This window comes from Carassius gibelio, chromosome B25 (genome assembly GCF_023724105.1).
Source record: "Carassius gibelio isolate Cgi1373 ecotype wild population from Czech Republic chromosome B25, carGib1.2-hapl.c, whole genome shotgun sequence".
NCBI lineage: Eukaryota > Metazoa > Chordata > Actinopteri > Cypriniformes > Cyprinidae > Carassius > Carassius gibelio.
In genome coordinates this window covers 6,034,077-6,051,510 of record NC_068420.1, presented here as the reverse complement: position 1 = coordinate 6,051,510, position 17,434 = coordinate 6,034,077, and the positions used below count along the sequence as shown (strand labels likewise).

Below are 17,434 nucleotides of genomic sequence, written 5' to 3'. Positions count from 1 at the left end.
CTTCAGGTACTGATAGAGACAGATGGACATCCAGTTACTCAGCATCCTTTCCACCACCGTTTCAGACCTGCACACACACACACACACACACACACACACACACTTACTAACTAATATTCAGTAAAACTAACAATTAAAATCGTAAAAAAGAATGAATCATTTCATATAAAAATTATTTAAATAATATATACAACATATAATTTTACATCAAATGATAATTAAAAATATTTCTTTTAAACATTTTTATAATAAAATACTTAAAAACTAACATTCACTCAAATTAAACTGGTGTTTGGATAATAAATGGATTAATAAATTGGATCATAAATCATAAACCATAAAAATTTGTAAAAAAAAAAAAAAAAAGTATAAAAATGAATACAATTTCATATTTAAAAACTTGCTTTATTTTAAGTAAATTAATAAAATAATTTAACACAATTAAAAATATAAATAATTCTATATTAAAACACTAATATTAACTAAAACAGTGTTTTCAAATCATTAATTACATCATAAAACTGTAAAATGAGAATTGAGAATTTTTTACATTTATAATTAAATCGTAAAAATTCATAAATAATTTTGTATAAAAAAATATAATATATAATCAAATAATTTTAAACATTATATTATATATATATATATATATATATATATATATATATATATATATATATATATATATATTTATATATATATATATATATATATATATATATATATATATATATATATAATACACACATTTGCTAATTAATATTCAATAAAACAGTGTTTCCCAAACTGGAGTTCACGAGTTGATAAAAAAAGGTAATAATTATATTATTTTGTATTATATTATATATAATGCCTGCTCTAAAACATGGACACCTTTTCCTCTGTGAACCTCCTAAAATAATTTTTTTTTTTTATAAAACTGCATTTCTGAAATCACATTTGAAGCTTATATCTAATCTGATCTGTCAGTTAAGCACTATATTAACACGACAAGTCACTAAAGAGCCAACAGTCGGGTTATTAACAGTTATTTTCAATAATAGGCACATTTATTTATTGAAGACAGATGTTGCGGTTGCTGGCTGTTATTGAAAGCAACAAGCCACTGGAGGCTTTACGTTAGAGTTATCTGAAGTGGTTTCCCTTAACTGTGTTAAGATCAGCCTCCAGTGGCCTACTGCTTTAATCAACACTAACACACTCATTTCTGTCAAGAACAAACAACAACAATTAGCATCAGCACCCAACTATGACAATCAAAGAAGCATGTGAACATGAAGCTGGAGTATGTTCTGCTTTGGGACAGAGAGGTTTGTTTGTTTTTTGAATGTCAAGACAGATTTTGATGAACATGACATGTTTTATGTGACATCCCCAGGTTGATCAATCAGAACGATCGATTGATTAAAAAATGATAATCTCTCACATAGCAAGAGCTTGGCTTTGTGGTCCATCCCAAATCAATAAGCATATATTTAACATTCATGCTTGCGGATGTTTGCTTGCCTTTTACTGCCTCAAACCAGAACTCTCAATATATTCCAATGATTTAATGCCATTAAATATAAACAAATTCATATGGGAAATCTAGTGACTAGATATGCCTCCGGAGCCTTAAATCTCATGAAAACCTGTCGAAAACATGCCATATTGCACCCCAAAGCACAAGAAATAAATATATTTTACACAAAGAAAAAAAAGCATATTATTAGAATCATTTCAACTAGACAGGGCGGGACTTATCTAGTAGCCCCGCCCCTTTTTAAAGGGGACATCAGATGCCCATTTTCCCCAAGTAGTTATGATTCTTTATGGTCTTCACAAAAAGTACATAACATACTTAAACATTTCTCAAGGATAGTGTAAAACAACACTTTTTATCCTGTCAATAACAGCTAAATATAATTAAACCTAAATACAAGTATTAGAATGTATTATATTTATGACAAATATTCCATATCTTTATATTAATTTATGATCTATTTATATATTTTATTATATTCTTATAATACAAAAGAAAAAAGAATGAAAATGACAAACAAAATAGGGCTAAAATGAAAACACAACATAAAAATGACACATTTTTACACACAGGTGTGTCTAAAATAACACTGTTAACTAATAGTACGTAACCAGCCAATCAGGCTGCAACATAACAAAACCAGCCAATCAGATTGCAGGCTCGGAATTTTGCACCATTTGGCCATAGGCCTCAGTTAGTGTCAGCCGCGTCTCACCTGCGAAGCAGCAGTTTAGGGTTCTTGCTGTGAACGTAGTCCTCCATGAGCCCCAGCAGAAGTGTCCTCATGATGTCTGTGTAATATTCCAGTTTCCCGTGAAGCGCCACGGTCAGCAGAGACGCAAAATACACTTTGGCCCTGGCGTTAAAATCCGGACGGCCCTCCAGCGTCCTGATAAACTTCACACAGAGAGATCACGGTTTACTAACTTCCCTGTGTGATTAAAAGTGTGGAGCATTACGATTTCCATCTACATTACGAGCGTCTTGTTATATTCTAATGAGTATTGTGTTGGTTATGATGGACTCTCGTGTGTGTGTGTGTGTGTGTGTGTGTGTGTGTGTGGTGGGTAATGATATAAACACTTGGGAGATAATTACAGGCCAGTCTTAAAACACGGACGGTGTGCTTGTTTATGTGTGTACATGTGTGTTATTAGATGTAAATGTTTAATTGTGTTTGCGGCGTGAATACAGAAGATTTTAATGGGAGCGCAGGAGCTGATGGAGTCCTCTGGGGCTGTTTTAGTGTCATTCGGGTATAATTGAGCGACTGTCTAAAGGCTTCGTCGATGATGTGTGTGCTTTCTGATGAGAAACCTTCCACAATTATCGTCAAATATCAATTTACTGACCTTTCCCGCTGATAGCTGCACCGAATGGTTTAAAACGAGTACGTGAAGAGTGTATAAATGGATCATAATTACAGTTTGTGTGTGTGCTTCATACATTGATGAGGAAAGTTTTGCTGTTGAGGAGGTTGGAGAACTGGTTCAGCGCCTGGGTGACCGTAGCCCTGCGGGATTCTGGGATATCCAGTTTGCCGGTGATCATGACGTCGTTGGCACCGTCCTTCGAGGGCAGGAAGAAGACGCGGTCGGTGTAGGTCTTGTAGTCCAGGAAGGGGATGCGGCCCTCGCTGATGTCATTGCCGTGGTCCTCCATTTCAATCATCAGATCTGCAGGAAATGACACGTTCAATGTCAATGACGTGTTTGCTTCAGATCCACGTAAACTCATCCAGACAGTTCTGAGATTTACATATCCAAATTTCATTAGTATGTGTCAAAACCAGACTTCTGGGTGTGAGGCAACAATGCAAATACCATTGATCAATGGATAAATAAATAAATATATACATAAAAGGGTGAAAGGGTAGATAAATAATAGATTAAATAAAAAATAATTAGTAATAAATACACAAATAAATATACGTGAATGGACAGATAAGTGACTGTCAATTAAAAAAATATCTGGAAAGTTAGGAAAACAATAGATTAATTGATAAATAATTATGTAGATGGATGGATGAATGAATGAATGAATATATGGACAGATAGATAGCAAATGAAGAAATAGATCAATAAAAAATAGCTGGAAAAATACATAAAGACATTTAAACAGGTAGATTAATAAATTAATAAATAATTGGTAAACAATGGATTAATTAAAGATAAAAAGTAACAAGTATATGAATAAATAAATGATTATCTGTCCATTCACATTTATTTAATTATATATGTATCACTTTTATTGCAACTGTCAATAAAAAAAAATATTTGGAAAGATAGAAAAACATTAGATGAATTGATAAATAAACGGGTGGATAAATAAATAAATAAATGGACAGATAGATGACACATGAAAAAATAAATAATAAACGGAAAAAAAACAGGTGGAAAATAGGTGGAAAGATACATAGACATATTAATGTAGATTTACTGATAAATAAATAAAACCAAACAAACTAACAAATAAATAATAGGTTGCTGAATTAATGAATAAATAATAATAAATTATAAATTATAAATTAATAAAAGATAAACAATGTACAAATTTTTAAATAAATAAATACATAAACGCGAAAGGACAGATAAATGACTGATAAATCAAAAAATAAGGAGAAAGATACAGTAGATAATACATTAATTGATAAATATGTGAATAGAGAGAAAAACAAGGGATAAATAAATACCTGAAAGGATAATTAAAGAATGGATTAATTGAAAAACAAAGAAATAAATACATAAACGTGAATGGACAGATAAATGACTCACAAATAAACAAACAAGTGGATGAAAGATACAACAAATACAAAAGAACAAATAAATTGGTGGCAAACAATTGATAAAGAACTTAATAAAGAGAAGCTGATAGCATGCTTTAGTCGAAAAAACAAAACAAAAAAAAACATTAAAAGATTTTACACACTGAGACTGACATATTCTAGTCCGATTAGTTGAGTTAACAAATAATTGAGTAGCATAAGCCAGTCGTCACTTTTCCATCGCAGACACAAAGAAAAGCTTTTTCCTCGCTTCAATCATCTGTTGCGATGGTAAAGGTATTATGCGTGCACATGTGACCTGTGAACTCTTTTTTGCAGCGGTCACGAACACTCTCCTCCAGATTCTCCAGCTGATGCTTCACTTTCTCGTACTCGCGCTCGGCCTGCTGGCTCTTCCTCCTACACACACACGAGCAGATGAATTCATTACATGAAACGTTCACTCAGACCAACAGCTCAAGGGCATTGTGGGAAGTGCAGTTCTTCTCTGTAACCTGTAGCAGAGGACGGAGATGACGATGATCAGCAGCATGGGAACGAGCACCGCCGGGATGATGATGGGCAGCGGGAGACTGTACTTCCTCTCGTACCGGACTGAGCCGACCAACCACTCGCCCTTCCCAAACTTAATCTGAGGGAAGGAGAAACAGTCTGTGTTAGGACTGGACGGATGGATGGATGGATGGATGGATTAATAAACTGGTCGAGAGATATATATACAGATATATACAGGAAAGTTGATGGGTGGAAGAATGAAAAGAAATGGATGGATAAGCCAACGGGTGGATGGAGAGATGAATATCTGAATACGTGGATGAGGAAACAAACTAATAAAAAGGTGGATAGATAGCTATAATAAATGGATAGACGTGATGAACTGTTGAATATATAAATTACTCAAAATTTGATTTTTTTAATGAAATATACAAATGTAAATAAAATTAAAAAAATAAGTGGGTGGACAGCTAAATGTATTAATAGATACATAAATAAAACACACATTTTTAAAGAATAAAAAAAATGAATTATATATTATAAGTCTATATTTTTACTATATTATACAATATTTTTACTATATGCATATTTATTTTTTATTTTATTTTAGCTAAAAATGAAGAACATCAAGAAACAAATAAATGGGTGGATAGATGCATCGATAAATAGGTGCGAATAAAGGTTTTTGTCAAAAATGGTTACATTTTATATATATATATATATACACACACACATACACACATGGATGGATGGAAGGATGGATGGATGGAAGGATGGAAGGATGGATGGATGGAGGGATGGATGGATGGAAGGATGGATGGATGGATGGATGGATGGATGGATGGATGGATGGATGGAGGGATGGATGGATGGAAGGATGGATGGATGGAAGAATGGATGGATGGAAGGATGGATGGATGGATGGATGGATGGAAGGATGGATGGAAGGATGGATGGAGGGATGGATGGATGGATGGATGGATGGATGGAGGGATGGATGGATGGAAGGATGGATGGATGGATGGATGGAAGGATAGATGGATGGATGGATGGATGGATGGAAGGATGGATGGATGGATGGAAGAATGGATGGATGGAAGGATGGATGGATGGATGGATGGATGGATGGATGGATGGATGGAAGGATGGATGGATGGATGGAAGGATGGATGGATGGATGGATGGAAGGATGGATGGATGGATGGATGGATGGATGGATGGATGGATGGATGGATGTTGTCTCACCACCAGGTCGAGCGGGTCAGAGCCGGTGTCTCTCCTCTGTCTCTTGGATCGAGCACTGGGGACTTTCGACGGCGGGTCCAGGAATAATTTTTCATCCTGTAACGTGTTTACGTTACACTCTATGTCTCCCACAAACGCCTGCGCTTCATTCGCCGTCATCGCTTTAGAAAAACCACGACCCTGAGACACAACAAAATCAGGTTTACTCGCGTGAAAAACCGCTGTCTGAATGAGATCACGAGCAGATACTCACATTCACAATGATCATGCTGTTCTCAGTGATTACGGTCTTGCTGAGGGGATCAAACGTGGGGTTGGGGTGATACTCAAACGGTGTCAGCTCGGTCTGGAGGTTATCCAGCTGCACGTACGTCCTATAGAACTGAGACTCGTTGACCGCAGGTGACACAAACGTGATCAAGGTGTCGTTTTTGAATGTGCAATTCTCTACAAACTGACAAAATAAGAGACTGTGTTAACATCACTTCTGTAAATTGAGACAGCACGTCATATTCTGCCTACACAGACAAACATGGTCCATGATGCTAGTCTAGTCTGAGTCATGCAAGTTATGCAAAAACTTCAAAACGAATCTCTATGCATCATATCTACACTTTATTGTTTATGATGTAGTCTCATGTCCATTTTTGCACAACTTTGTCATAGATTAATGCACTTTACGAAAGTAACTTTTAGAATGCTCTAAAGACGAACTTAACCAATTTCGTTGAACAGATAAAACCATTAAGGAATTGCTTTTAGAGCAATCTAGTTATTAGCAGAAACATGAGTGCAACTTTGGCCTGTTGGTGGCGCTACAGAGTTTGAGTTAGAGACTCAAACTTCATTGTGGTTAATGATGAGATGGTTTTCTATCTTTGTACCAAATTTCATAGCTTTCCCACAAGCGGTTCTATGAGATTCAAAACAATACACTAAAGCATTCGTAATATTCAGTATTTTATTACAAAATTCAAAATTGCCTACGCTCAAATTGGCTGACAAGGGATAACCGTTTATCGGCTGATCGGTTGATGCATCTCACCTTATGATTTTTGCCCTAACTGTTCAGAAATCATAAACAAAAATTTTACATTTTTCTTAATGTCTTAATGTTAGTATGTATTTGTCTTTGACAGGAAATCAGATGAAAAAAGAACTTTGCTTCTATACCTTATATTTCAAAAGTTATTAGCAGAAATATGATTGCAGATTTGGCCCAATGGTGGCGCTAGAGGGTTTGAGTTAGAGCCTCCAAATTTGGTATGCTGAATGATGAGACTGTTCTCAATCTGTGCGGCAAATTTCATAACTTTCTCGCAAGCAGTTCAATGGGCTGCCATAGACTTGAAGAGCGGAAGAAGAAGAAGATACAGATATAACAAAGATATAACAGATAGATCACTTGAGGCTGGGCTCCTAATTACACAAAGTGACACTTTTCAATAATTTTTCACATTTGAATTTAATTGCATCAGCAGTAATATATTTATTTAAACTGTACAAGGGCCATTTTTGTCCCTTTATCTCAAATTTATTTGGCATTTTTGTTCATTTTGTTGGCATTTTTTTACCCAGAAGCCCCCGTTAATGTCCAACCATGACATGGACTGAAAGTCCTCAGCAAAACAGAGGAACAGATTTCACTGCAGCTGGGAAATCTATTGATATTCTGAGAGGGAGCAGCAAAAGTCCCTAAAAGTGGGGGCGGAAAATCTGATAGATAGACAGATGGAGCAAGAGCGATGGAAGCACTGAGGAAGGGATGGAGTACAAAAGCTTCTCCTCAGATAAGAGAGATGAAATGAAGCGTTCATCAAGTCTTTCGTTAGATAAATGCTTGTTTAATCTCCGTCTCGTAACTTGAGCGCCTCAGATCGGAGCAGCTCTCATCGTTTCAATCAGAAGCTGAGCGATTCGTGCAAGTGAGAGGAACTGATCAAATGAAAACCAAACAGCAAGTGATGTTTCCCTCGAGAGCCGCTGTTGGTGTTTCTCCTTCTCACCTCTTCTGGGACGGTCTGTGTGGACCATTCTCCAGCCGACGCCACCACCCTGATAGAAGCCTTCTGGACCAGGTCAAACCCAGAACCCAGCACCAGGATTGCTCGGCCACCACTGAAATACACAGTAATATATTTTTATATTTTACTTGTTGTTACACTGCTGAAGGGCAGTGTACAATAAAATGTATATTATATAAAATAAAATTATTATAATATAAAATAATCTTCTTAACATAATGTTAAGGCGTGTATATCTCTCTATATATATTATACTACAATGTACATTTTATATTTTATAATAATAAAAAATTATAAAATAAATATACAAAACTATTTTAACTATACTATATCTCTGGAAAATATATCGTACAAGTATGACATGCTTTTGAGGACCACAAAACTACTGTATATATTGTTTTACATAGTTCATAACCCAAAAAATCACTTTTTACAAACTGAAATCACACCTGCCTTTTGTAGAATTAGAAACATTTTTGTTTAGATATCTTTTATGTAAAAAAATAATAATTTTTTATAATATAAAAATACATGCAGTATAAATACATATACACACATTCAATTAATAAATGTAAATAATTACGTGCTATATAAATAAAACAAAGTAAATAGATTAAATTTATTTACATAAATTATTTACATATAAGTGCATATATACAGTTCATTTATTTTAGATAAACATACATAGTAAAATAGTAAATTATAACATTTAGCAATTCAGAAAAATATGTATACATATACATGTGTAAATCATATAAATAAAATAGTAAATTAATATATATACAAATGTATTTCAATTATATTATTTACATATAAATAAATGCATATATACACAATTATTTTATTAGATATACATATATGATAAAACAGTAAATGTTACATTTAGCAATAGAGAAAAATAAATTAATAATTTATTATATATGTAGTAAATTTATATAATATAATATACAATAATAATAGATTTTTATATAATAATAGATTATATATATATATATATATATATATATATATATATATAAAATTGAGTGTGTGAATTGTGTGTGTATATATATATATATATATATATATATATATATATATATATATATATATATATATATATATATATATATATATATATATATATGATACAATATAATCAGATATGAACTATATATTTAAAGTATACAAAAATTACAAAAATTCTACAACTAATTAATAAAAATATTTAGCATATTTATGCTTATTTATATTTTATCATTTTTATACACATACAACACTATATATATTATCATATTACATTAATTAAAATATCTCAAAATAATAATAATTATTATATAATAATAATAATAATAATAATAATAATAATAATTGTAATAATATTTATTTAAATAATGTCTAGCAAAAAGCAGTATTGATGGGGGTACAAATGATGAAAGCGTAATGATGTACTGGTTGTGTGGGTGAGGAACCGAGCAGAACTGACCAGATGAAGCTGCTCCTGGGCTGATGGTCGGACACAGAGGGGTTGCTGGAGAACTGAAAGGCCGTGCTGATGCTGGTTGTGGTGTGTTTGCCGTATTGGACTCTGACGGTGAGGTGAGGCGACGGAACCGTATCGCCCAGATACTCCGACAGTTTACAGGTCATCCGCTTTCCAAAGCTCTCACTGACAGAGAGGAAGAGCACAAGTGAACCAAAGAGGGCAAATCTAATGAAAATGACAGAAACGGCATTTCCCATGATGCACTCACACTCGGCAGGGCACATCGCCCACCATGACTTGAAGGTCTTGTTTTGAAGCGGTGTCCAGGTCCACCCCAGCGATAGTGAGGATGGTTCCTCCTGCTTTAGGACCTCGTTCAGGAGACACGCTCTGTGCTACAGGGTCCTACAGAGACGAAGATCTCATATTACATTAGTGAAATAATATCACACACACCATTTCACATGATATAACTAATTATTCATTCAAATAAATCATATCTACTGCAATATTGAAGTAATAATGTGCACATAAACTGCAAATACCCAGCAATGACAGCCGTCCCATGCATTACCATCCTATTGTAATGATTACATAATCCAAGGAAATGCATCTGTGTGCTGTCCGAGAGTGTGCCGAACAAACACACACCCTCAACGTTTCCCCGCGGGAGCGACTGTGACAGCCTGTCTCCCTGAAAACTGATGCAATAAACCCTTCTAAAGCCGTCAGCGGTGATAATTATGAGGCCTGCAGGAGCATAAGACCAGCGGCCACACACAAAACAGCCCAGCATTACATGACGCACGCAGAGAGATGCTCCTGTGGACTCACACAGCAGCAGAGTTTCACTCAATTACTGCGTGAGCAGTGCATGCTGGGTAATGTAGAATCGTGACTTACCCTGTAGGTGAAGCGGACCAGATGTGTGGATATGCCTTTCTTTCCTCTGCCCACAATGATTTCCACCTCTCCGGCTTTGTCGATTTTGGCCGGACCGATTTCACACACCACACTGCCAGAAAAATATACAACTACTACTTTAATAAAAAGAAGTGTATACTGTATATATTGCGTTACATAGTTCATAAGCAAGAAAATCACTTTTTACAAACTGAAATTACACTTTCCTTTTGTAGAATTTTAAGCTTTTTTGTTTTAACATTTTTTTTTAGGTAAACAAATGAAAAAAAACAAATAATAAATGTAATACGTAAATACATACAAATACATATACAGTAATTAAATGTTTTTATATAAATAATATAAATACTTTTATATTAAACTGTATATTAAATGTAAATTACTACATTTAGACATTCACTAAACAAATAATTAATTTAACGACATTATATTGTTTATATTTTTACATGCAATTTTAATATATGAATTATATATATTAAATATTAAAAATAATTACATAAATAATATTAATAACATTTTAAATACATGTATTAAATTATATTTACATATAAATAAATGCATATATACACAATTTTGTATTAGATATACATACAGTATATAATAAAATAGTAAATGATTACATTTAATAACTTAATTATTATATTATATGTAATATAAATAAAATAGTAAATTAATACATTTACAAATTTATTAGAAAATATTGTGTATTATTATTTCATGTATATTATCTACATATAATTAAATGCATATACATAAATATTTTTACATATTATATATATATATATATATATATATATATATATATATATATATTTGTATGTGTGTGTGTGTGTGAGTAGATAATGTAAATGTAGTTAATTAATCCTTTTTAGAAAAAAAAAATGATATGTTCTTTGCATTACTATCTTATAGTTTCTACCGACTGAAGGGCGAGGTGGAATAATTTTCTGCACACACCAAATCAAAGATGCTTTTCATAAAGCTTCAGCTATATTCAACCTGGAACATTCCTTTAACCCTAATGTATTCTGAACGAGGTCAAAATGGGCAAAAGACCAGATTCGTTAGCGCTGGACCAACTTTTCCAACCTGAAACATCAGTGCTGATTCTGAACAGATGCTGTTAATTAACACCGGTCCCACAGATTACAGATCCATTACGTCCAAAAGGGACCAACTCAGAAAACCGGTCCTCTGTTCCCCCGAAACCTGGCTCCATCCTCCCCAAACACACTCTTCTGACAGCTTATTAACCATTCTGAAGCCAAACTCTCCTGTGAAAGATCCTTTTCAAACACAAACGCTCACAACAGAGCTGATGAACCCTGATGTAGAATCACTGACTCAGACAAGCCTGACACTGCTGTGAGAAAAGCCCCAAATCCACACAACATGCCCCGCATTTCAAACGTCTACAAATCCAACATTGTTCTACAAGAGGAAACACAAAGACAAACTCGTGCACGCTTAATATTTCAAGCACAATACGACACCTCCAGCAGCTTCCCAAACACGTTATTTGGATCCTTCTTGGGGGCATTTTGACATGCTTGAATTCTGGGTAATTATTTTTTAATTAAGCTTTGAATGAACCAGATTTCTCAAACAGGACGTTCGCTGGAAATCAGGCCATTTGGTAGCACAGAGATCTGCAGGGATTTGATTTTATGAAAGCGCTCGTTCAACACCGAACACACTTTGTGAGAGTTCATGAAAAGTGTTGGGATGAATTGCAGTAACCAAACCTGTTTAATTATTCCTGTATAAATGTGAAAATGCTAACATGAAGCCATACTGGAGTAAAGTTGGAATTATCAAGATATCCTATTGTTTTTTTATTAGATACGGTATATGACTTTTCAACTATTACATGACATAAAACTAGTTTTACACAAATCAATTGTCTCCCTCCCTCCCTGCATGATTTTGGCCTGTCCCACCTCAGAAGTCAGACATACTTTATCTGATAATGAAAAGTATACAACCTCGTAATATCTTATATTAAATTCCTAATAATTTTGAATATCAGTCCATTTTTATAAATATTTTAACGTGGACCACATTCATCAAGCTTTTTTTATGTATATATAATAAGTATATATAAATGTAGTAATATGTGGTTTAATTACTATTTTATTACATATTTATTATTTAGAAAATTATTAAGTCATTAATTACATTTTTGTAAGTAAAAATTGGTAAATTAATACATTTATACATTCATAAAGCAAATTATTAATATATTTTCATATGTGTGTATAACAGAAATAAAACATTAAAATTAATTAATTGCCTTTAAATGAATAAAATTATAAATGACTATATTTACAAATGTATTTAAATAATATATTATATTATTATTATATTATTACAATTTAAAATTTCAATCCATTTTTGTAAATATTTTAACAAGGATGGCATTCATCAAGCTCAATAATTCAACCCTGTTACCGGAGTTTTTTCTAGGATTTTTTAAAGGAACTTTTATTACAAAAAATATAAACAATTAAATTATATACATATAAAAAATTTTTTTTATAAATGTATAACACTATAAATGTGTGTGTGTAGTGTATATTCAGTTATATATATATATAAATACACTCACATACAGCCTATATTTAGAAAATATTTACATATATTCATATAATTTATATCATATAAAAATATATTTAATATATACATGTAAAAATTAATAAATATATACATGTATGTGTGTGTATTTATGTATACACATAATAAATATACACAGTAAACACACCTATATTATGTAAACAAAAAGTTTTTTTTGGAATGCGATTAATCGCGATTTAATCATTTGATATTTTTTTTATTTTGAGGTATATATATATATATCCTCTTCTCCAAAGCAGCTAATCTATAAATATAATTTTTATATATGATGGTCTTTTTAATTTTTAGGTTTGTTGACAATTATGACAAATCACGGTTTAAGAATGTAATTTCTGTAAACAGAGAAAATAAAAAGACATCTCAATAGCACATGTTGAAAAAATGATATCCATTCATTTAGTCACAGACTTTTTTTGCGCTCTATTCAGGGAGAGCGACTCTTCTGCGGATGTTACCTGGTGGAGACGGAGTATTGTTCCTGCAGGTGTTTGCACGGCACTCCAGCCACTGTGATGTTCTTAATATCATCCTTCTGGATGCCCAGGTTCGAGCCCTTAATAGTGACAGCTATTCCTCCTCTCAGCGGCCCGTATCTCGGCGTGATCTGAAACACATTATAAAACCACCAGAGATGACCAATCTCACTAAAACAACAGTAAAAGACAAACTTTTCTAAATGAGTGAACGTATTCCCAGCAGTAATTCAGCCACGTGTCTAGAACATGAATTAAGGTTTCTATTGATTTTTACTTGCGAAAACTGGAAAAGAGAATGAGGAAAGTTATAAATTATTGCTTGACCTTTCTGGGCTGTGTTCGGAGTATTGAGGATTGTCGAAATCACAGCATCATTTCAGAAAATGTTTCATAAATCTGAGAGTTTTATGGTTATTGGCTTGTGAAATGCCATCAGCGGAGACTCACGTCAGTGATCTGGGGGTCGGGACACTCGTCCGGCTCTCTCGAGGCACAGAGCAGCTCATACACACACGAGCTGGTCTGCGTGCACCACACACACTGGTATTTAGGGTCGGCGCTCTTACACAGGCTGCAGTCTTCACGTCCCAGAGAGCAGTTGTACAGAGTGACTGAAACACAGACCCAGAGGCAGACCACCAGATGAACTTAGGACTTCAATAAAAAAATAAATAACAAAGTTTAAAATAAAGCAATAACCCCGTGAAGCTGTGGTTTACAGTGAATTTATAATGCCAAGCGGAGTGCCTAAAACCCCCTTAGCTGTTATAAATTCACTGTAAACCACGGCTTCACAGGGATTATTGCTTTTATAAACCGGTTATTCCATACACATGGTAAGGTTCACAAAATAAAACGGAGAAAATAAAGTGTAATGATATTAATAAAAACAGTATCCTTCCACCAAACAAAGTAGCTCTTCAGGATCAGTTGTGGTTGCCGAGAAAAATGAAAAAGGTGTATGTTTGTAGAGTAATTTACAAAAGCTTTGAACGTGGCTCAGCCAATCAGAATTAAGGACAGTAACAATCCGTTTAATAAGGTATAATTTACCCCCAAAATAAAAAATTCTGTGTTATATCTAAACCTGTAGGAACAGTTCGCATAAATAATACAATAAGTAAATAATGGAATGATGAATAATATAAATAAAATAAATAATGCATTTAATGTTTTACATAAATAATAAGGCTAAATACAGAGCATTTTACATAATATAATATAAATAAATTATTGGCTTTGGGTGAAAAACTTAACTTGTAATATGAGAAGTAGTGAAGCACAACAGGTAAATGAATCATTTTTAATGAATCAGTTGATCTAATTCACAAAACCAGTTAAAATTTTCTGTCATCATTTACTTGTGTACAACTACGCAAAAAGGTACATAATATAAATAAATAATTAAACTCATGCACTGTGGTCACGTCTTCTTGAGTGACAAACAACTGAATTTGAGTTGCTTATGTTTTTAAACTCAATTTGTGAATGAATCATTCTTTCGAGTCAAATCTTTGATCTGATTTTACAGTCTGAATTTCTGTCCGTGTTTACTCATGTTTCGGTCCAAACCAGAAGGAATTTCTTTTCATTTTAAAGACTTTTTTGCATATTAATTTATGTATATAACAAATAAAATAGAAACGTATGTAATAATTGATAAGGAATGTCGATTACAAGCTTAAAAAAAAAAGACACAAAAGGACCATTAAAATGGTTCATGTGACTCGTGTGCTACTGTATATAGTGAAGACTTCTAAACTCATTCAGTGGTTTTGAGTGTGAAACAACTGAATTTAAGCTACGAATGAATCATTCTTTTGATTCACGAAACCAATCTAAATGATCATATCCAAACTGATGAGATAGCTGATAACTGATAGCTCACCGACAGATCATTGAGTGCTCATGAGAGTCAAATCATTTCCTTAAAGGGGAAGATTCGAAAGTAAAAACATCTCACATTTTGATCAGTTCATCACTCAAAACGACTGAATGACTTCAGATGACTTGGAATATAGTGTATCCCATTTCAGGAAACGTTTATGGTAGTTTCCTGAGCAACCGGCACATTCTTCAAAATATCTCCTTTCATGTTCCACAGAAGAAAGGTTTAATGGCTGAGTAAATGATTAAAAGCAAGCGAGAGTGATTACCGTTAAGACTGCTGTCGATCTTCTTTCCCGTCTTTTTGTCTCTTACGTGGAACAGCACGCTGGTCTCGTGAGCTTTGTCAAAGGAAAACTAGAAGAGACAGATCAGAGAGCGAGTCAGACGCGCTTTCAGAAGCGTCTCGTTTGGACACAAGCTCATCTCAGGTAAAAAAATAAATCCTCTCCGTATCCACGGGCAGTTTGGCAGGACGTCAAAAAGCAGCTGAACAGTATGTGCAGCTCTCTCCACATTAAACACTAGAGATGAAGTACAGGTTGGAGACTTTCCAACAGGGGGAGCTATAATCTCAAACTCCCAGAAGAGCAGCTGAAGTGAGGTAGCTGTCTCTTTACGGTGGTAATTGGTTGTGTATCATTTAGCAAGAGCTTTTTATATAAAAAGATTTACAGGAGAGGAAAAACAATCAAAATGTGGATAGAGAGAGAAACAGATCAGTGTGTGTGTGTGTGTGTGTGTGTGTGTGTGTGTGAGAGAGAGAAACTAACCACATAACCGCTGAAAGAGTAGAAGGGAACCGGCTCTGTCTTGACATCTTCCTCAAACTTCATCAGCTCTGTTCCGATGGTGAAATCACGGCCCTGAAGTGTCACGATTCGAAATGAAAAATAATGCATTTATGCACAGGTAAGAGGATAGGAAATTATGGAGAAACAAATTTGGAAATAAAGTACAAGCAAAAATCAGACAGATCTGTTTAGAGGAAACTGAATTACGATTTATAACCGATCACGAAATGCATTTTAAGTGCACGGACAAAAATCTTTTTCTCATTTAGTATTTTCCCTTCGAAACAACTTTTAAAGGGGTGGTTGATTGCGACTTGTATTAATTTTTTTTTTGTATGTTAGTGTGTAATGTTGCTGTTTGAGTATAAAGATCTGCAAAGTTGCGGCGCTGAAAGTTCAATGCAGACGGAAATTAAAAATTCTGGCAGTGTAATGGCAACAAAAACGGCTCGTAGGGAGTACAACGAGTTATTTCCCGGGTTGGTGATGTCACAAACCCAGATAAACCCCGCCCCTGGGAACATGCAACAAAGGGGGCGGGGCCATACTGTGCTGCTTTAGAGAAGAGGATGAGAAAACTAGGTGCACGTAAAAATCTGTTCATATATGAATCATGATTCTGTCTTGTAATGATTCTAATGGATTCACAAGTTTCATAGTCAACGTTCTACAGCAGCGGTTCTTAATACTGTTCCACTATACACACACACATACATGTGTAGAATATTCACATTTACATTTAATCATTTAGCAGACGCTTTAATCCAAAGCAATTTACAAATGAGAACAATATAAGCAATCAGACCAACAAGAGAACAACAACAGTATACAAGTGCCATGACAAGTCTCAGTTAGTCTAGCACAGAACACGTAGCCAGGTTTTTTTTTTTTTTTAAAAAGTGCTAGTATTAGTTGGTCAAGTGCTGGAGATGTTTCAATTTCAAATATATAAATAATTTCATAAATGCTGAACTTTTTTTATTTTTTCCAATATATATATATATTTAAATAATTAGATTCATATAATACAATTCTAATAAATAATGATAATAATAATAATAATAGCAACAAATAAAAAAAATATTATAAAAATAATAATAAAATAAAAATAATTTGGCAATGGATATAACCTCTGAATATCTTAATATTAGGGTTGTCAATTTTACATTAAATTTTTTTTTGA

The 17,434-nt window shown here is 33.5% G+C and overlaps 1 protein-coding gene across 3 annotated transcripts in view; it reads right to left on the bottom strand.

Annotated features, from left to right (window-relative positions):
- plxnb2b (plexin b2b) overlaps nt 1–17,434 on the bottom strand; it is a gene marked incomplete at its 3' end in the record, with an annotated part of 146,209 nt that continues 128,775 nt past the window's right edge. For all 3 annotated transcript variants that reach the window (XM_052597729.1, XM_052597731.1, XM_052597730.1), the window contains 15 exon segments: nt 1–67; nt 2,238–2,419; nt 2,969–3,198; nt 4,606–4,706; nt 4,802–4,938; nt 6,048–6,227; nt 6,301–6,501; nt 8,054–8,165; nt 9,537–9,719; nt 9,805–9,941; nt 10,440–10,551; nt 13,550–13,698; nt 14,018–14,181; nt 15,727–15,814; nt 16,231–16,323. In XM_052597729.1, coding sequence (XP_052453689.1) covers nt 1–67; nt 2,238–2,419; nt 2,969–3,198; nt 4,606–4,706; nt 4,802–4,938; nt 6,048–6,227; nt 6,301–6,501; nt 8,054–8,165; nt 9,537–9,719; nt 9,805–9,941; nt 10,440–10,551; nt 13,550–13,698; nt 14,018–14,181; nt 15,727–15,814; nt 16,231–16,323 — 2,136 coding nt within the window.